Source organism: Electrophorus electricus, chromosome 15 (genome assembly GCF_013358815.1).
Source record: "Electrophorus electricus isolate fEleEle1 chromosome 15, fEleEle1.pri, whole genome shotgun sequence".
Lineage (NCBI taxonomy): Eukaryota > Metazoa > Chordata > Actinopteri > Gymnotiformes > Gymnotidae > Electrophorus > Electrophorus electricus.
This window is the reverse complement of record NC_049549.1, coordinates 6,380,798-6,402,544: the sequence shown is the minus strand read 5'-3', so window position 1 is coordinate 6,402,544 and position 21,747 is coordinate 6,380,798. Positions and strand designations below refer to the sequence as shown.

At 37.9% G+C, this 21,747-nt stretch overlaps 2 protein-coding genes across 7 annotated transcripts; both read left to right on the top strand.

Annotated features, from left to right (window-relative positions):
* LOC113576477 (aspartyl/asparaginyl beta-hydroxylase-like) lies at positions 1-19,907 on the top strand. 6 transcript variants are annotated; one of them, XM_027008564.2, is made up of 13 exons: positions 1-166; positions 4,621-4,767; positions 4,927-4,971; positions 5,826-5,894; positions 10,644-10,718; positions 13,559-13,639; positions 14,539-15,393; positions 15,726-15,782; positions 15,891-15,917; positions 16,024-16,062; positions 16,246-16,290; positions 16,832-16,870; positions 17,781-19,907. In XM_027008564.2, exons 1-13 carry the CDS (start codon positions 127-129, stop codon positions 17,786-17,788), a joined length of 1,527 nt encoding a protein of 508 aa, XP_026864365.2. In that variant the 5' UTR covers positions 1-126; the 3' UTR covers positions 17,789-19,907. The 6 variants fall into 6 exon arrangements, with proteins under 6 accessions (XP_026864365.2, XP_026864367.2, XP_026864364.2 ...); XM_027008566.2 differs by lacking the exon at positions 1-166 and adding an exon at positions 3,182-3,371 and having other exon boundaries at positions 15,729-15,782; positions 15,897-15,917; XM_027008563.2 differs by lacking the exon at positions 1-166 and adding an exon at positions 3,182-3,371 and having other exon boundaries at positions 15,729-15,782.
* Positions 6,868-10,499, top strand: LOC113576478 (ensconsin-like). Its single transcript, XM_027008569.2, has 2 exons — positions 6,868-8,764; positions 9,375-10,499. The coding sequence occupies exons 1-2, from the start codon at positions 8,659-8,661 to the stop codon at positions 9,842-9,844; spliced, it is 576 nt and encodes a 191-aa protein (XP_026864370.2). The 5' UTR covers positions 6,868-8,658; the 3' UTR covers positions 9,845-10,499.
* Positions 19,908-21,747: the final 1,840 nt, after the last annotated feature.

The following is a 21,747-nucleotide window of genomic DNA, read 5'->3' as shown; positions in this document are numbered from 1 at the left end:
TATGGGCTTTGGTTTATGAAGTCGGAGGCATTTGATTTCATGGTGTAGCTTGACTGAGTGAATAACAGTATATTTGACTAAATTTAGATTTCGTAGTACATAAAAATCGAAGAACAGACAAGCGCGATGGCTACGAAGAAAAATGCACGAGGACAAAGCAAGAAAGGTCTGTAGATTCAAGTAACTTTGGAGAAAATACGCGCAACCTTCATTACCGGTACTGGAGAAGGCCTGAAAGTTAATCGGGAAGCAAGATTGATTTTTTTTGTTTTCACACTGATATAAGATGATAAGATATTGAATTTATAGCAGAAGTTAATGATCGCAACATGTAAGCTATGGAAAAGACGCATGTACATTTTCCAGTTACCCATTTACATTTGCAGTTGGTGAACAATGACAACTGAGCTTATGTCGTTAAATAGTTTCTTTTAAAATCTCTTTAAGGTCTGAAGGAATAGTCTGACAGTTGATTTATGGGAAAAAGAACACGTAAAGTAACTTATCTATTGCATTCCCACGGTCAGTGTCTCTGAGAGGCTCAACTTTCATATAAATCTTAAAATGAAAGCCAAGTGTGCATAAATTCAGGGGGCATAGATTTGATGGAAGAGTCTGGCTTCCATATTTTACTTGCTTGTTTTTACCTTTGTTTTAGGCTTTTTCGTCGTTTGCCCTTGTTTCAGATCATAACTAGTTAATCGTGGGGACCTTTATTGCAGGAGCGCACTACGGTTCGAGTACATTTTTCTTAAATGCTCGCGTGTCGAAATGTGGGCGGGGTTACACGTGGCCTCCTTGGTCTCAGTTCAAGCCCTAAACCCCTGAAGAGACTTGATTTAAAAGGTACGACTTTGTCCCTGCGTGATCTCAAGCGTATCTAATTAAATCAAAGCTGTCTTTTATTCATTGATGACTTTGCAAAACAGTGCAAGTACTTTACAAAGTGACCAGACATTTTCAGGCCCTGTTCCTGGATAATAACAGCATTATACAGATCAGTAAAGATTGACAGCTTTCTGCACTACATAGCCTAATTAAAATGCGGTATGGTTCAAGTTTAAATTGTCTGTGAATTTTATAAGCTTTATTGCCATTTATGTATAGATATAGGGCCATATGAATCTAGTTTTTTAAAGCACACAACTATACATTGCCTTCTGGTGCATGAAGTACAGCTGCTATGAACATAAATAGTCTTAGCCACACCCAGTTTTCTGTTTGGCAAACTGTCACATGCAATTTAATTTAATCACTGGAAATCCACTATTGTAGTATACATATTGCTTGCGCTACAGTTTACATGATTTCTTTGTGCAAACATGTTTAAATAAGACGCACTTCACTCTGTGAAGTGTCCTTGTGTTCATGTCCAAGTACAAGCACACGTAACTTGCAGAGAGGCAGTGCATGTGTGTTCTGTTTTGCTACCCCTTGCTCTCTATTCAAATTATTATTAAATTACTCCTTTCAGGTTACTTTCAGCTTCAGAGGTTAACAACAGAGCCACAGAGTTGGCTCTGTCATGGAGTCCTTCACTAAGGATCCATAAAGTATAAACAGGTCTTTCTTATTTAATCTTGCATGTCATGAATGATGTTTCATGGCTGATGAATGTGCTTTTTTATACTGTTTCTAATTATTGTTCAGCAAATCTTTTGTTTTTGAATATGACTGTTCTGGCATATTATTGGTAATAATTTTATTGGTGGTAAAACTAATAACTGGTAACAATTTACCAATTTATCTTGTGTATATGTTCTGTTTCTACAGTGGTAACCCATAAAACATTGAATTACACATATTGATCTGATATGACCCTAAAAATGTAAATATTCTCATTGTATGCAGTGTGTTTAAATATTTTTGTCTTGTCAGCTAAGAGTTTATTTTTTGGCATTTGCTATTTTGTTTAACTAGTTTGTGTAATGCAGGTTTAATGTATTTACATGCCATAGTGATTTAGTCTGGTTTTTCCCTTTACATTTCAAGAGCATTAAAGATGCCATGGATTAAACTAGCCATTAGAAGATAGCTTTGACCAGACTTATTAAACAGATCTTGCCACAAACTAAAATGGTGAACAATGTAAATATGTAATTGATATTGCTGTAACCTTTTTCTTACTTACCATGTGCCATGTATATTAGGAGAGCAGCTGATGAAAACACACAGTTCCATAGCGTGTCTATGTGAAATGAACAAGGAAGCGGGTGTGATAAAAGAATAGAGACCATTTGATTATTTGTGAAGTCAGAGTACTGTTTTTTAAAGACTTGTCTGTTCATGTCTAAGGAATCCAGGCTTTTGTGTAGGCATATATGCAAACCAGCCTAGTGTTTTTGTAAAACTCTAAAGAGATGTCCTTGTGCATATGCTTATGTATGCAAGCTTACTTTTCCTGGGATTACTTCTGAAAAAAATTCTCACACACACACAATTGTAATACAGATATTGAGGCGGTCAAAACTGCAATGGAATGACAGGTTGATCAGCTAACGAACCCTGCATTTTGTGCTGATTTATTATGTTTTATATACTTTCTGAAGTGATTTTCAGGGATACACAGGATGCATCATTACAAGTCATAAAACTGTTGAACGGGAGGAAAAAGTCTACTTCCTCCTGTCGAAATATGTATACAAAGAGTGTGCTGCAAACACAATAGATTGAGATAAACAAGAAACGAAACAAAATAAAAAAAAGCCAGCCAACAAGGTAAACCAATTAGACAAGGATTGGAGGTATGTGGTTAGCAGTACTAGCTATGTCAGGAACACCTCTAGCTAAGGTGGTCAAGGAAGGGACCCCAAATGTTTTCAAATTTTCCATGTTCCGTTCATTGTAACGTATCCTCTCCAACTGTAAAGAAGTAATCAGTTCCTCTAATACCATGTTTGAAATCTGTGTGGAAAAACAAATTTACATTCCCTTAGTATAACTCTTTTAGCTAGTAACATTCCAAAGGCAATGGCCTGTTCACTGTTGGGCCATGTGAGGGCAGCATCTGACCAACCAAAATCTATTGTTAACTGAAGTCCCATTATGACCTTCATAAGTTTCTTCCTGCTCTCTTACTCTCTTATTGGTTATCAAGAACAGCGGATTGGAACACGGTTCACTCCTGCTCTTTCCAGTGAACGCCTGTGCTTCACTGGCTTGTCAAGCAGAAAATTCTAAAAATAACCCACAAGACCAGGCCAGGTTCCATATCGGGCAGCGGCCAAATTCACTTCGAACAAAAGCAGTTGGCAGCTGGGGCTGGGCAGAGGTTTGGGACAGTACAGGGCTGCGCGACGCTCTCTTTCCCCTGCTCTCTGGAGGGATGGGGGAGCCGAAGGCTGAAGTGAAGGCGATGGAACAGGAAGCAGGTAGAGCAGTGCCCTTACAAAGAAGCTCCAGGGAAGGGATGACATTAGTGGTCTACTGTGTGTTGATGAAGGGACGAAATTAGTGGTCTATTGTGTGTGGATTAAAGAGCGTTAAGGTTCTAGAGTATCTGATTTCTGATGAGGTCTGATTCACCAGTCGGTTTGTTAGTTTGTTGAGATTTAGAAGCTGAATCACCATGCACAGGTTAGGCTTGTTTGTGAGTTGAGTGGTCTTATTTGCTAGCTTTATTTTTATTTTTTTTATTTGCTGAACAACAATTAAAGTATAAACATGGACTTTATAATTGACAACTAAAGGTTTTCTTGAGTGTTGTAACCTTTCAGTAAACTGAAATCATTGTTGTGTGCATAAATCTTCGTGTGGATTTGACCTAGAAGAACATAGTGGACGCAGCACCTGTTCATTCTCCATCTCCAGCCTGTCTCCACAATGCACATGTATTTATACCACGGCTCTAGGAAGGGTGTTATCGGCCCCCCAGAATAACTAGTCTTGTTATGACAATACTGCACTTATAACCTTTTGAGGGTTTTCTCCCCTCTACTTGTCATTAGTAGACATAAGATGGAACATTTTTCAAAACTACTCCAGGGGAATATTTTGCTAGCCAAGGCATATTTTTATTTCTGAGTCCTAGTTATGAAATAAGTCACCTAAGGGTGACTTCAGTTAGTAGTTGAACTAAATGCAAGTAGCTCAAGTAGCTCAAGATTGTATGACCAAAATTTTACACTGTAGCAAAAATGTGTGCAATCCAGATTTTTAAACTTTGGAAGTATAGGTTTTCGAAAATGTACACTAACTAATTGTTGTCTTGGGGTCATTTCTAATACATAATGCTTTTCTTTTTATTAAAGTTTGTGACTTAAATGACTTTTGTATTGGGTACTGTTGTGGCCAGCTTCCGCCATGTGGTTTGCATGTCCTTGCTACTCACATTGCTTTAAAGCAGAGGTGCCCAGCTCTGATCTTGGGGATCTACTGCTCTGCAAAGTTGAGTTTTTCTCAATAGTATATTCAAATGCTACTGACAGCCTTGATCAACTAGACTGGGTGTGTTGGATTATGGTTGAAACTAAATTTTGCAGAATGTTAGATCTCCAAGGCTGGAAAAGGACACCTCTGTTCTAATAAATCTACGTCTAATATGTCTGTTCTAATATGTTCTAATACTTGTTTGCTTTGATTTTTTGTGCCACTGTGTTCCATTTCTTTCCTGATGATCAGAGGTTAAGCAACAGCTGGCAAGTAAGAATGGAAAGAAGCCAGAAGGTTCCTCCTTCTTCACCTGGTTCATCGTCCTGGCTCTCCTGGGAGTATGGACCTCTGTAGCTGTGGTCTATTTCGATCTTGTTGACTATCAGGGTGTCATTGGTGAGTACACTATGGCATGCACATCTCATGTAACTCTAAGACTAGTTGTATGTATTTCTTACAATTTCTATTCATTTTCACGAACTGCTTATAGATAAAACCACTTTTATGTAATTCTTTTGATCTGTATTTTTTTTCTGGCCTTAATTTTGCATGCAGCCAAGGCACAGGACTTGCGTTATAATCTTTCAGAGATATTACAAGGTATGATACCAGATGCAATCTTTATAATCACCATCATAAAATTCAAATTATTTATGTAATACATCCTCCTTGGGTACTGAAAAAGAGAATAAAAGTTTGAGTTAATTTTATTGTAACTTTTTAAATCATAGTCCCCAACATATCTTGCTTCTCAAAGTTACCCAAAACCTCATCAACTATTTAGGGGCATTTAGCTTGGATATAACATTTCTACCTTTTGTCCTGTTTTACTTGAATTCTGTACTCAAACCCTTCCATGTTCTGCCATTGGAACAAAACACCAACTGAAAAATGGACATACATTGTACATCCTTTGTACAACTGATAACCAATATAATGTTTACCAGCTACATTATTTATTCCCCAAGAACCTTATACCTTTTATCTGCTGAACTCTTAAATGTGTTGTGCGTCAATTTGCACAAAAGGTTATATGAAAGCATTTGGCTTTTGCTGTAGCAACCAAATTATTTATGCTTGTTGGTTCACATGAATACTGCGAATAATAAGACAATCACTGCACACAACCAAAAACAAACAACCCACAAAAAACCGAAAAATTGGTTACAGTTATCAGTATTACAAAGTCCAGTATTGTGAAGACGATCAAGATATGATTGTATTATAATAAACCAACTCTCAAGCCAAGAAATACTTACTATTTAGTATAACCAACAAGTATATTGATGTAGACATGTATGTATACATTTTATGTAAACAAAATACTTCTGATACTTCTGTATCAGAAGTCATTCATCCTCATCTAATTGTTTTATACTGAATTATTGTTGAATGTTAAATTATTATCTAAAATCAAATGCTACATTAAATTATTACTTACATGTAATTTATAGGTAAACTTGAATCCTATGATGCTGATGGCGATGGTGACTTTGACGTGGAGGATGCCAAAGTACTACTAGGCAAGTGCAGAATTTGGCTGTGATTATTAGAATTGGGTTTCTGCTGCATGACTGACTTTGGTTGACTTAAAATAGTGGCAAATGAAAATGGAATGCATGTGCATGGTATAGAAGGGATTTCCATCTGTTATTATATTGCGTTTAGACCACACTGACTAAGAATATATATTTTTGGCTTGCATGACTTGTGTAGAATGTGTCTTGAATTGGGGTGCATAGGCTTATTGACATGGAAACCTGAAGGGGGGGGGGTAGGGTGAAATACAGTTTATTTCTTGACAGATAAGTACATTTGCCATTATTAGAACTTGGTATAGATGCGTTTATATCATTTTTATTACTCCATCATAGGACATGACAGACTACTGTCCTGAGTCCTCAAAAATTCAGCCATGCAGGCTGGTGTACAGGGTAATTTTCCACTTCAGTGTTGCTCAATCATGTTAGCTCTGCTCTGTATCAAGCCCGTAAAATCATGTGACTTTAGAGCTGCGGGCGAGTCGCGTCTCTGCATGTCCTTATGCACTGCTTCCTTTGTCACACTTCACACTTTACTTTATGCTGCCTTACCTTTAGTGTCCCTTAGATGGCGATACTTATCTACTAAATCTTGCATCCACCATCCTCTCCTTCCTTTCTCGATTGCTCTTCCACTGGTTTTCCTCTGCTCTTCCTCTGCTTCTCCCTCTTTTCTTTCTTTGTTTTTCCATGCGTAGGGCTGACCAAAGATGGCAGCAAAGAAAACTCTGACTCCATTGAGGAAGTCCTCGATATCTTAGCAGAAGAGGGCTCTGATTGGTTTCAAGGCTTCTTCACCTTCCTTTATGATATAATGAGTCCTTTCGAAACACTAGAGGACGAAGAATCCGAGGCGGCAGCGGAGGACGTTGCTGGCACGTCACAGACTGAAGGGGTTCATGGTCAAAAGACATGTGTGATCTTAGGCCTTCAAAATCAGTAGCTCGTTCTTCTGCAATCATGACAAACACATTTTTATTAGAAGAAATTCCCTAGCATCAGATATTCTGTTGTGATTGCGTGGAGGATAACATGTCGGGGGCGATTGTCAACAAATACCTCAGAGGACATAAGAACATGTCTCTGAAAAGTTTCAGCTGTGTAAATATCTTGTGTAAATATCAAGAATATGTAATTTATGCAGTTCTTTTAAAAAGCCATTTACAATTTGCAGTCATATGATATACTATTGCTTACATCTTCAAAAGTCATATGTAAGTACTTCCCATTCATCACACCATCACTACTGCACACCATTGCAAATCTAATGCTGATACTAATATATTGTTTAGATTTGACCATTTCATACATCAGACTTTAGCATTTTTATCATTTTCTTGCCATCTTGATTCTCATGGACATGTTACAGCTCCATCTGGCTGTGTAATCTGGATAATGTACCTTCATCACTAACCATTTTCACAAGATTGGCTTTATACAGAGCAATAACTGGTTTCAGGTGACTTTCCCTTCGAACAATGTAGATGTAACTCAAGCTGAGTTTGCTTTTTACAATGTGACCATCTCTTTAAAAAAGCTAATGAATCAAATTAAGTGATGAGGAGACATTGGATAAATATGCTAAGAGAAGTCATGCAAGCAGCTGTCTTTCTGAAAAGTGAAAAATATTATCTTAAGAGCCACTTTTACAATCATGTTATGTTAGCTTTAATGTAATTAAATTAGACTTTCAAAAGTAGATTAAGGAACATTTTAACAGGAATCTTTAACTGAAAAGAGAGAAAAAAAATGCTTGCTGGCTGATTAAAATGAAGCTTTCAGATTTAGTATGTTCTGTCACTTTAACATCCTGAACCCCAGATTTCTGTAACTGTCAACAATGGGTTTCTACATGCCAGTAAAATGACTTGAAGAATTTGTGTGTCTAGGAACATACTGGTTCTATGATTTAAGCCGCAGCGCTTGAAAGCGACAAGTATGACTGATACCCAGCTTTATATACTCAAAACACAGTGTCTACTGGTTCAGCTCTTTATTTGGGGAGTAAGTTGCTAAGGGTCCTTGCTACAAATAGCATTGCTATGATTTTTTTTTATTTACAGAGCTTGAGAATGTAAGAATGTACAGAAATGATAAAATAGATTTACACAGTAAGTTTTCCTTATTCAGTAATACTAAGGTATGTGTTATATCTTGATGGGATTATTTACTACTACAAGAAACTGTGAATGAACATTATGTTCTAGAGTACCTTTTAGCACAGGAAGATGTCATTAGTGTTATGCATTTTTAAACCCTTTAAGGCATTCTTAAAGTGTTTTCATGTAAGTGCTTACTTTACATTGTTGCCCTTTACTAAATGTCTAGTTTTTTTTCAGAACTGAAAGATAACTGTGTAAAGGACAAAGAAAATATGTTAAATCAGTGATGTATACATTATCTGGATTGATTTGTTTTGTAGATAGCTTAGTGTACAAAATCACGTAGTATAAGCTATGCAGGGTCATTGTCATAATTCTTTTCAAAAGAGGATTTTGTCTCCCTAGTAATATTGGCATAATATTCTTCTTTTTCAAAAGCACTAAACAGGGCACTTTGTGTGTGTGTGTGTGCGCACGTGTGTGCGTGTGTATGAGAGTTAGTCTTGTTAATATATTTGCATTCAGTCAATGTAAACTATGTAAACATGGATGAGTATGTAATATTTGCCTGTAGGGGGTTACATTTGTTTTAAAGAGTTGAGTTGGTTCTTAATTTTAGTGCAGAAAGTTTCTATTTCTTGCTAATGTACACACTGGTTGGGTTGTCAGATGAGAGAAGTATTTATTGTTTGGTTTGTTTTCTCCTTCCTCTACCAGATGACAAGCCAAGAGAATTGTCTGACAAAAGAGGTATTTTGTATTAGACACTAGTGTGGTATGAGAAGTAGTGGTGAAACACTTTGGTTGCAAGTTGTACTGGACAAACATTTTTGTTTTCAGTGCATGGTGGGTTTGAGACTTTGAAAGCTAATGCATATTCTTTTATATGTCACTTACAAATAATTACTGTTACATGAAGTGCTTGGAGTTTTCCCAGTCTCCAGTAACTTTTTACCATATAGTGATTTGAAACTTACAAGCTTGCATGGTTTTGTATATTACCATAATCTCCATATTCTGAGCACTAAGGTAGGAATCGATATTGTTTGTTTCCTTCCTAATGTATTGCAGTCCTGCAAGATAAAGATGTGTTGTGGTTAAGCCTAAATGATCAAGATGTTGCCTTAATATAGGCTTTTAAAATCCCTTACAGTATTAAAACTATTTGTAAAAATCTCTATTAACCATTAGACATGAAGACTATATGCTTGAGTCAATGAAGAATTTGTAAAGAAGGAATTAAGTTTTTAATAATGCATTTTTTTTCACGCACCTCAACCCATTTTAGTAGCTTTGCAAAGCGATGTTTGAAATTCCATTAAAACGTGCACATTATGAAGTTAAGCTCTTGCTCCCATAGAGGGTTCTCATGCCAAAGACGTGGGGTTGAGGCTGAGGGAAGCGCTAAAACAGCAACTTGCCATTATCCATGAGAGAATGGAGGCCAGGAAGATAGCCAAAATGGCCCTGGCAGAAGTGCGAAGCATCCTAGCCAAGGAGCAGGAAGAGAAGGCCTTGGAACGAATCAAGCAGGAGTCAGAAGCTAAGGCCTGGGAGAGGGCCCAGGCTCGGCTCAGGGAGGAGGGTGAGAGAATAGGGAAGCAAGATATAGAGAAGGCCTGGGAGAGGTTTAAGCAAGACAAAGAGGAGAGGAAAAAGGCAGCAGTGACGGCAAAGACGGAAGCCGATGAAGAAAAAGAAAGGCTAGAGAAGGATAAGAAACCCCTTCACAAGTCTGTCGATGTCGAGGGCATAAAATCCGAGAAGGCCGGCAAAACGAAAGAAACCAAAAAGGCGACAACGAAAAAAAAAGCAGTGAGGCCTCTCTGATAGGCGGAGCCACGAACACGTGCGTCTTGAGAACTTCGGTGCCGGACCATTCGGTTAACTGTTCTGTATGTGCAGGTTTACTGCGTATCGAGAACCTAGTTTAACTGTTGAGTGCCTTAAGTGATACACATCTCTTCAGGATCTTGGGAGCTGGGCAAGAACAGTAGAGGTGCTATTTGCTAATGTAGACCCCTTTCTTCTGCTGAATGATTTGTTCTTTTCTTCTGCTGAATGATTTGGTAGTTGCCTGGTTTTGTTGTTAGACTTATTTGGAGTAAATAAATACATTTTGTTGTGCAAACAGATCTGCACACTTCTGACTTTGAAGTTTCAAAGCAAAAAATTTATGGCTGCAGCGGTTTGTGATGTCAGTTGTGACCAGTCCCCCATGTAATATGATGCATTCAGAATCATGTTCTAACTACTTTTTCTGGGGAACTACGGGAAAATTTTCTAGACAGGGCTCTTCATGCTTGTACATCATGTTTAAGATTTGTTTTCTTCTTGGAAGGATCTGTCTGCTTTATTATCTCTGCTCTTAAGTTCTCTTTTGCTTTTTCCTCTCTGTTATGATATTCCTCTCTATTTCTTACCTTATTACTGACCCAATACGTATTTGGTACAAAGCTGCAAATAAAAAGGTCTGGATCAAATGTAAACCAAATGTCAGTTCATGTTTTGAAATGCACAGAATTAAATTTGCATAATGAAGGTATCATTAGACTGCATTGCTTTTGAGAATCTTGTGTTGCATTGCACCCATGCCTCACGCATCTACATCCACATGTGAAACCCCCAGGATTGGCAGATAAGCCTAACGTTGAGGGGCCGAGCCCACCTGCTAAAGAAGAGGCCCCTGCAGCATCTGATGAAGGTAAACATAAAATCAGATTCTCTGTTTAAGTGTCAAAGATGGGAAGGTGCCAACATTAGTACAACATGGGTTAATATGCTAAGTAAAATTTGAGAATTTACACTGACAAAATATCCACATTTTCCACATTTTTTTATATTCTTCAGACTCGCTGTTAAGACCCCATTTTGGTCTAGGCAGCTGTCGGATCAATATGGGATGTGGGGATAAATGTAGATAATTTTTTAGAGGACCAGGTGTAGAGAGGGGGATAATGGAATTGGCACAGACAAGGAAGAACCTTTGGTATGATTTATTAATACCAGCTACCATACCGACAATGTATTTACACTATTTAAAATTTTGTTATATGACTGCTGTATCATGTTTAATGAGTATCACTGTGGGGGAACCAAACTACAGGTAACCCAAGCAGAACATAACCACACTATCGCTAACCTACAGTTGTTATACTGAATACACACACACACACACACACACACACACACACACACACACACACACACACACACACACACACACACACACACACACACACACACACACACACACAGACAGAGAGACAGACAGACAGACAGAGAGCGCGCGCACAACAGGCTTACCTAACTGTTACTGGATGTTTTTTCCCCCCCATCAGTCTACACATGATACTCCACAATGCCAAAGCAAAAATGTAATACATTTAAAGATGAGTCTGGAACATGCCAAAATGTAGAAAATGTGAAAGGGTCTAACAACCTTCAGTATGCATTATATGATGTGTGGTGTTAAAAGCTGAGTAAAGAAGCAGGATATTAAAGGATTATAATGGAGTTCCTTTTACTGTAAATATAAACAGTGGGTACGTATTAATGACTATGTATGACTCAGTGTTTCCATACAGCTGAGGCCAACTGTTTAAATACACCTAGGCTAAAGACATTCAGATTAAACTCCACACAAACTCGTGTTACCATACATTTCTTTAGATGGGTCACTTCTACTTGGTTCACACAGTGTAAGATTAATAATATGTAATAATTATAATTTTGATTACAGTTTTTATTCAGGTGCACTATATCATCAGAATGATACATGCACCAAATTGTCCATCACTTTATTAAGCCCCTGGAACCATAAGAAAATTCAGGCAATTTAACAAAAATAACAGAAACCAGCTGACGGTACATTGGCATCTCTATAAATAATTGCATGCAAATTCCTAAATCTTGAGATCAAACAGACAAATGAACTCTCAGCACTGAATAATTTGGCTGAATTCTAAGGCAACAAGAAAGGTACTGGTGAAGGAGATCACCAGGGCAACAACCTAGCCTTTTTGTGTTGTTCGGTAAAAAAAATAAATAAATTGAATTGTTTGGCCTTAATGTTCAAGGAAAAGCTTTTAATCCAAAGAGCACCATCCCAACAGTGAAGCATTGGGGAGGCAGTATAATGTGGTATGGGGTGTTTTGCTTTAAAACTTCAGAAAAAAAGATTGTACAATGTGTAATGAGGATTACCTGGAAAACTGAAGCAAAACCTGAAGACGTCAGGCAGAAAGTTAAAACTTGGTCACAGCTGTTTCTTCCAGCAGGATGGTGAGCCTAAGCATTCCCCCAAAGTTGTGACAAAATGGCTTAATGACTACAAAGTGAAAGTATTGGGGTGGCTATCACAAAAACCTGCCATGAATCCCATAGATCTGCAAACTGGATAAAGCATGTCCAGCCAAGGTTACCCATAAACCAGACCGAGATATACCAGTTTTGTTAGGAGGAATGTTCAGCAAAGTCCTGTGAGGTTGTGGGTGGCTACTGCAAGTGTTTTATTCAAATTAAGCAATTATAAACTGCTAGAGTAAATAATACCTGAAATATGTGTCTTACTTATTATTTGTAAACTTCTCATAGAAATCAAGTACATAACGTAATTGCTTTAACACAGGGAATGTACTGTAGGACACTGCTATGATTTAAACCTGAATCCCAGGCATTATTTACATACATATAACTACAAAATGTTCCGCTATGAGAGTAAGACCCTTCTGACCTTTTCAGAATGTACCCTTTTCAGAATTTAAAGAGGTGCTATACCCAGTGGATTTCACAGATAACCATTTTAAATCTAAGTGTAAATTGCACAGTTACATATACAGATTCATTTGTTCTGACCATTTGACACTATTTGGGTTAGTATCTGAGCAGAACAAAGAACAGGCTAAATTATATCTAAAGAAAAGTGAAGAACAAAATGATATGGACCATGTGTGGCAACTTGAGCTGTTAGTAGATTTTCCATGATAGGTGGTCATAAAAGTACGATAGGTGGAAATACAAGTAGTTTTATTGTGTGTATGTGTATAAGCACAACATTGTTGATAAGATAAGCGTGGACTATACCACCAAAGTTGCTGGGGAAACTTGCTGTGAAAACATTTTAGCTCTAAATATAAAGTCGCCAAGATTCTTAACATTATTATTTAATGAGCAAATTCATACTTGGTCCAATAAAATATGTTTAATATGATCATCTAGCTCACGTAATAGAGGCAAGGTATAGCAACTCCGCTGTCATGGGTTTGATCTCCGGGGACATGCATAGCATGATATGTCTGTGTAAAAGCCTCTGACGAAACTGTAAATATAATTAAGGTCAAGTTTCTATATCTGCAGATTCTATGCAATATTGATTTTTGAGTTTTCCTGCTCCAATGCATTTATTTTAGGTCCTCAGTAACCAGTGAGTGTTAAGTTATGGAGGGGGGACACTGAGGCTATTCAAGGTCATAACAGATGATAACTGCTGATCCTTCAATGCTTTCAATAATCTCTTGCTCTGTTCTGTCTATTCTCAAACAGCTCCAGAACCAGAGTCTGTTGTAGAAGAAGAGATCCGAGCTGTTGATGCTGAAGAAACAGGTCAACTTCCACCAATTATGGGTATATTTTGTGTTTATCTTCTTTTCTGTCCTGGAAACTAAATTACACTTCACATTTTAACATTCGGATATGTAATGCTAATTGTGTTATAGAGATTAAGGGTAACTCAGATTATTCATAGTAGAGTTAAAGCCAGAGAACGCTGGGAATCTAAATCTTGCTCTTGTGAACAGTGTACAAAGTGTTTCCTGTGAATACCGTTCCAAAGTCTAGTAAATTATTAATTAATTTCAAAGTACCCTTCCAGTGTAAAATAGGTGGTCCTTATGTTACATAAAGCTTACGTAAGCAGGGTGTGTGGAGGGGCATCAGTTTCTGTCTGGTGAAAAGACAGAAACTGATGCCCCTCCACACACCCTGCATTCCTGCTTTTTCGTCATCTTCAACCTTAGCAATGTAGCTAGCGAGTGAAAGCTAGTGGGCAAAATTAGTGTTTGCTAAAAAATTAGCAAAAGCCTTAGCCAAATGTGCAAGTATAATTTGCGTCTTTGGGATGGTTCTTTTAGAGTGCATGCATATCTGTGCTTTCATGTTGTAATGATTGTCTTGAAGTAACAGATTATACAGAGACATGTCTGATTTGGGTTTACACAAATCAGGGAATCACAGGTTTAGAATTAACTTATCAAAGGGGGCTTGAGATCTGGCAACGCTGACATTAACTATGGGAAAGCTCAAAGTTAATGCTAAGCTAAGTTAATTTGTATTGAAGTATCTAAGCCTATAGTTTCAGTTTATTCCCTTCTACAAAAACATAAAAACTTTCCAGTCTATCAGCAGTCCTTAATGAGGCTTTTTAAGTATGACTTGTAACACTAAAGTCATAGTACATTGCTAATTAATTAAACGTAATGTTATGAAAACACAACATTAAGAAAGTGCAAATGCTTATATCACAGAGCCAGAGCCTGTAGCTGTGGAGGAAGACTTTGAGGCAGTGGAGGAAGACTTTGAGGCAGTGGAGGACGACTTTGAGGCAGTGGAGGACGACTTTGAGGCAGTGGAGGACGACTTTGAGGCAGTGGAGGACGACTTTGAGGCAGTGGAGGACAACTTTGAGGCGGTGTGGGAGGAGCCTGAGGTGGTGTGGGAGGAGCCTGAGGTGGTGTGGGAGGAGCCTGAAGCAGTGGAGGAGGAAGAAGTGGAAGAAGAAGTTCCTGAGGAAGAGCCTGTAGTTGTGGAGGAAGAGCCAGAAGTACTAGATGAAGAGGTAGAGCCAGTTCAGGAACAGGAGGCCATCCAGAAAGCTACCACTCCTGAGGAGGCATTTGAGGAAGCAGACTACGCTGAGCTGGTAGCCCCTGTTGAAGAGACTGTCCCTGTTGAAACAGCTGCCTCTGTTGAGGAGACAGTCGAGGAGGCTGTCTATGCTGGGGGGGCAGTCATAGAAGAGGCTGAAACCTCCGAAGAGCCTGACACTGCTGTGGATGTGGCCCCCAGTGAACAAGCTGCCCTTACTGAAGAGGAACTCGAGGCTTCCTCTGTTGAGGAGACAGAAGAGGAAATAGTAGAAGAGGCTGCACCAGCTGAGAAGGCTGAAGAGGACAAGTGGCCAGTGGAAGAGGCAATAGAGCTAGCGGCACCTGTTGAAGAGAATATAGAAGAGGGAGCTCCTGACGAGGAGGAAGCACTTGAGGAAGTGACAGTGGAGGCAGTAGCAGAACATAAGGAAGAACTTCCCGAAGAGCAGGTAGATGTGCCAGCAGAGGAGGAGCCTTTGGATGAGACAGAGATGGACACAACAGAAGACAGTGGTAAGAACTCTTTTAATATTGAGTAGGATGAAATTTACCCAGACCAGAATGCTGTTCTTTGTTGTATTAATGCTTTATAGCTTCAGGCATTAGACGGTATATTTACATATGTATGTGTAAAATTGCTGCATTCCTCAACTTGTCTTTAAGGTAAACATTGTGCATGGTACACAGGGTATACATGGATGTTATAAGTTTTCTTACTTTCAAATGTATATACATTTGTCAGTAACTTAAACACACTAAACATCTAATAAAAAACTTACTAAAATGTCTTAATGTCTTAGTATTTCTTCCACAATATTATTGATTGTCAAATCTGTTCTTTTAAGCAGAAGATATACAGGAAAAAGAGGCGCTCACAGGATCTGACACAACAGGAGAAACGGGTGAGAGGCAGAACATATCACATTTTTCTAAGACTTTAAAGAAATGTGATGTTACTTGTGATTGGGCTCATTTTATTTCTGCTATTTCTCCCTAACATACTGTGAAAGACACAGAATCACTGACTCAAACAGAAGGTGAGGTTAGCTATTTCTCTTCGGTTTGTTTGATCCTGTTTAATAAAATTTCTTTTGGAAAACTGTACAGGGGAAATTGACACCTGCATCACTTTTTTTCTAACAGTGTTTGAAGAACAACCACCACCTCAGGAGGAGACAGCAGGTAAAAAAATATATAGGCAAAAAAAAAGGCTTCAGTACTATTGAACCCACTGTTAGTTTCCTGACTTAAGTTAAATCTTAAAAGTACAAATGTAGTATTTTCTAAATTTATTTAAAACAAAATGTATAGTGATGTTCAAGTCTTGTCATCATGATGTCATTGAAATGAACTGTGGTGTTACAGTGGAGGATACTTCTGATGAGGATGAGCAGGAAGAGGAAGCTATAGGTTGGTCAACAAGTTATTTACCATGTGTGTGTGTGTATATATATACAGTCTATGGGTGGGGTTTATAGATATTTAAAAAGCTTTCGTCAAACTTGGGTAAATACCAAAAGTAAGACACCCAAAACGTGCTGATTAGTAGAAAGTGTCACTGTTTTGTACAAAGGAAAGGCTTTCAGGACAATTTTACTACCTAGGTACAGCTTATGTTTATTCAGTAGCTAAGAGGTTTGTCATAGTAATATAGAGCAGTAAATACATTGAATTTTTGTCTTGCTTCTCAGTCACTTTCCTTAAGCACAGTATTAATTTATTATTATGTATTATTATGTAACTACCCATAATTCCCATAAATCTCCAATTCTGTTGGTGGACTGCATGAATTGCGGGCTCTTTCTCACAAGTGTGTGCCAGTAAATTTGGGTACTTGGCTGTTTGGAAACAGCAGTTGACTAGGATGGAACTAGGTGTGTAAATGAACTAATACGAATGTGATGGAATGTATTTTGTCTGTGTAATCAATAATGCCATGATATTTTAACAGAGTACTTTGAACAGGACGAGCTTCAGGATGAGCCAACAGGTAATTAATTGTCTCAGTTGAGTAATTAGATCTGCACATTTTATTTTGATGTCTGGACATACATATATATGAAAAAGATTCTAGAGAGTGAAATACATAAGGTTTCTAGAAAACCTGTATAGGAATAGATAAAGAGAGCGTGCTGTATTTTTATTGATTTATTATGGCAATAGATGGTCGTCTATAATACATCCACTCAGAAAGTGGTCGTGCTGAGATGGTTTTGTAGATATATCAATAATCTTCATTACTTGGTCCTATAATATAGATAGCAACTGTTTCAGCAGGCATATTTTTGAGAACACGGCTGACCCCTCGTGGTTATTGAAATACTACATGACGGTTCTTTTATTTGCCACTTGACAGACTGACAGACTCCCAGAATGGTGGGCCACAATTTGCCAACCTCTTGAGTTCTAGAACTTGATTCATATTCAGTTTAGAGGCTTTTGAGCGTCTTTATGTACTTTTACTCTGAAATACTTAATAAATATGACGCTGTTGTCTAGCTATAATGTGTAAAATCACCCGTCTAAAATCAACAGCAATAGTAGTTGATTATTTCTAATTTAAATCATTAGGCATTATGATTAATGAGCTGATTTTAATTGTAACTGGCTACCCAGCCCACCCTCATGATACTGTAATCCCTGGGATTGAGGTTGGTTTGTGTACAGCATGCAGGCAGAGCAGTCAACCATAAATAATACATGGTGTCTTTTCCTATCTATAAATGCTAGCACATGGTTTAGCACTTCTGGAGTGTAGAAGCAAGGCTGATGTAGGCATTTACACACATTTATTTTCTGCACACATTTTATGTGCAACACATTAACACACAATGAATGCAGTTTGATTAGGCCAAGAATGTGTTGGAATTTTATAAATCTAATCTCATGGTATGCTACAGAAACGTAAAACCACGGGGCTGCGTGTCGTACCCGATACGAGGCAGCCCGTGTTCCACTGCACATGAGGGCGTCCGTTTTTCCATGACGGAGGAGCAGCGTGGACAAAGCCAGCATCCGATTGGGCTTGTGTGTTTTTGGTTTTTTGTTTGTTTTATTAAACACTCAAATATATTTAATGAGAATATGTGATTTCTTATGTATATGTTAAGGACACATTTTTACAAATACCTTTTCATTTTTCCCTCTTTTGAATCTTGTTGTATTTCTGTTTCCATTCACTTGTGAGTTTTCAAAGCCTTTCTTTCTTTTTTTTAGAGTAGATGCTAATCATTTTATCACCACTATGTGTGGCTTGGTTTTCAAATAGAATCCCATTTCTGTGTATACAAGCAGAGGTACATGTTGCTTTGTCTGATTTTGAATTCAGTGCTGTTGATTTGTCTCTTGGAATATAAAAACTGATGAGTTAATGTGAAGGTACTATGCAAAGCTGCACTGATCTTTGACAGTGGTTTCACTTTACAGTTTCATAATACCATGATGTATTGAGGTGACTCTTCTGATGTTGCATATCAAAGGCAAATTTATGCTGGCAGGTTAACTAAGACAATTGTCAGGGTGTGAGTATGTGTGTTTGTTTGTATAAAAATGCATCTTGGCTAAACAATCCTATGAGCCGTGTTGCCTGTTTGAATCTTTCTGTGATGATTCGTTTCCATGAGCTTATTTGTACCTCCTTTGTTTAGTACATTTTAATACTGTATGTTTTGCACATATCTGAAGCCAAGGAAAGAGTGTTTTTACATTTCATATTAAGTTGGAAAGTGCTTATTTTACAAGGGTTTGGGGTCATTCATAGACTTGTCTTTCCCTTGTTTTTGTTTCCTTGTATGCATTCTGATTAAATTGACATGTGGGACAAGCTAATGACTGTGGCACTGCTCCTGTATGTACTTCTAGAGTATGGGAGGCCAAAGAGCACAAGTACCTCTTAAACAAGTGTCATGTTTTATACTTGTACTAGTCATTTCAGTTGTCCTGAGCAGCTCTGCTTTAAACACACACTCCTGCTACTTTGTGTATAAAGGTTTGAGAGACATTGAATGTGTGGGTAACTTTTCCCAGAGAGAATCAATTAATAGAAAACTCCATGGACTTAAGAAGAGGGAGGAACAATTATTTTCTGGCAGTTGAAGGACATCTGTGTATCTGTGTTATTCTTTGGACAAAGTACCCATCGTTTAGATATTTGTGTTGATTTAACTGAATTGGTTAGATGTTATGGGATAGTTGTGTGGTAAGGTATCTATCTCAGCCCTTATGCCTCAGTAATATTTGTAAAAGGCAGTGCTGTAAAATCCATAAGGGATGATGTCTGGGTGTATTTGATCACTTTCAAATCTTAACAAAGTATATGTAGTTTGTTTACTATTAACACCCTTGATATTGTTAAGTGAAGCTCAGTCATGTCAACTGTGTCACTGTGGATTCAACAGTTTCTCTTTCTTCTTCCATTCTTTTGTGTAGTGTTTTATTGTGTATACATTATGGACATAAGAGGCCTGCCAGGATAAATATTGTTAATGTTGTGACAAATTATGATTTCAGAATATGTAGAACAGTTGCAGTATAGTTTTAGGGGATTTTTCCCCTAAGGGAAAATCACTAAGGGGTCTTTTCTATTCAACTTTTAAAGTCAATGTGAATTTTTAAAGTGCTATAAACTTTGCATATTACAAAAATTACAAATAGATTTTTAAAAGAATTTGAAAGTCTTTCTAGTCAGATTTTTTAAATTGAAGAAATAATGTTAATGTTTCAAAGCCATAGATATCAGTGGGGTTCACCTTGCTGTTTATATTTTAAGAGAAAGAGCTACAGCAGTAGATTGCAGCGGCAATGCAGCTGTAGATCTAGCTATAATTTGTTTATTGTTTTGCTGTCAATGTTTGTTTAAAACAAGAGTTTATGCAAGTATGTTTTCAGGTTTACATGATATCCTGCTGTATAGGCTAAAATATTTTAAGTTATTGCAATTTTAGGGACTTTTAGGTAACTGGTCACAATTCTGTAAACAATTGTAAAGTTTCTGTTTAGTGCTGCAATAAAGGTTTGGACAGATGGAAGCCTTCCTTTCTCATGTCATTTAAATCATTTGATTATGAAAGAAGATTTAAGAATTAGTCTTTTAAAGTAACACTGCCTTCATATTAACGGAATTACAAATATGCATGTATAAATCATCCTATGCTTGATTCCTCTTAAAGGATTTGGTACCCTCTGGTCTGTCAGGAGAGTTTTGCTTTTTTTTCTACTTTTGTACTTCTGTAAGACTACTTCTTCAGTAATTTTACTTCTGCTAGATTACTTCTTCAGTAATTGCTAGAGTTTTCATTCAATCATGACTGTACAACTCTACTGTGTTAAGAACACCTACCTTGCACCCATACTCACTAATCACTTTAATCTATTTTATATCTGAACAATTAGCCATTGTAGTCTGTCACTTACCATGATCAGTTTGTTCACCACTATCTCACTCATGCCTTGTCAGTTTCTGACCACAGGCTCACTGTTGCTATACCATGACTTCTCATTATTGTAGTGATAGACCATTCTCAACACAGTCTTAACACAGACATACCACTGACTTGGTTTATCTATAATAAGAAATTAAACAGCTTGCATTTGCATTTACATTTACAGCATTTAGCAGATGCTCTTATCCAGAGTGAGATACAAAAGTGCTTTGTCACTTACTCATAGAATACATCCTAGCTAGTAGAGTTGGCTAGAGTCCAATATACCAGAGATCTAGAATACCATAGAAATACAGGGATCAATGCTGATGCCTAGAAGTACAAAATACATAAGGTCTATCTTAGAGCATGACAAGTGCAATAAACAATAAGTACTAGAGTTTGGTAAACAACATCATTAATAAATAATACCATACAATAAGTACTAGTTTAGTTAGTCAATATAAGAGCAGGGTCAGTGGTCGTATTCGTATTACAATATTCCATGAATAGCGAGTTGCAGTAGTCTAGCTTTGACATCACAAGGGACTGCACAAGCACCTGGGTAGCTTCCTGCGAGGGAAGGGGCTGACTCTTTCGTATGTTACAACGGAGAAATCTGTAAGACCAGGTTAGATTTGAAACATGAGTTGAGAACGACAACCGGTTGCCCAAAGTTATACCCAGGCTACAGAGAGCTCTGGATGGTGATACCAGGGAGTTCTCAAAGGAAACTCTGAGTTCATAGTAAGGGTTTGGAGTACCTGGAATGTACAGAAGCTCAGTTTTACTGGAGTTGAGCTTCAAGTGGTGGGCTGTCATCCATGACATAATGTCAGTCAAGCATGCTGAGATACATCTGGAGACCTGTGTGTCAGAGGGAAGAAAAGAGAAAAATAATTGAGCGTCATCACTATAGCAGTGGTAGGAGAAACCATGAGAAGACATTACATCACCAAGAGAACAAGTATACAAAGAGAAGAGAAGAGGGCCTAATACTGAGCCCTATGGAACACCAGTGGAGAGTCTGCATAGGCCCAAATGTGTTGTGAAGCTCTGCTGAGAAACTGGCAGAGGACTGGACAGAATAATTTTGACTTTTACCTCTGAGTTAGCTTCATACAAATTCTGGAGGAGATGGGGGACATGGAGTCTGGGTGGACCCTGTTCAAGACCTCCATTGCAGAAGCAGCTGCAGCCAAAAGCTAGTTTGTGCCTGTTATACTGGCAACCCAAGAACCCATTGGTGGACACTAGCAGTGAGGGATGCTGTCAGACAAAAAGAGACATCTGGGGTTGGCTAGCTTTGGGAAACTCCTGATTTGGGTGAAGGGTACCAGTGGGGAAAAAAGATTGCAGTCCCAGAAGCAAAATCCAGGGCATGAAAGGTATTTCGAGAGGCCATGGAGCATGACTTTCAAGCAGCCTCAAAGAGGTTCTGAAAAAC

Bases quoted from the DNA above. Each gene is read 5' to 3' on its own strand.
- LOC113576477 (XM_027008562.2), top strand. From the start codon at position 3,326: ATGGGGGAGCCGAAGGCTGAAGTGAAGGCGATGGAACAGGAAGCAG. The intron at 4,768-4,926 runs GTGAGTACACTA...TTTTGCATGCAG, and splicing joins TGACTATCAGGGTGTCATTG to CCAAGGCACAGGACTTGCGT. The intron at 10,719-13,558 runs GTAAACATAAAA...ATTCTCAAACAG, and splicing joins CCCTGCAGCATCTGATGAAG to CTCCAGAACCAGAGTCTGTT.
- LOC113576478 (XM_027008569.2), top strand. From the start codon at position 8,659: ATGTACACACTGGTTGGGTTGTCAGATGAGAGAAGTATTTATTGTTTG. The intron at 8,765-9,374 runs GTATTTTGTATT...TTGCTCCCATAG, and splicing joins AGAATTGTCTGACAAAAGAG to AGGGTTCTCATGCCAAAGAC.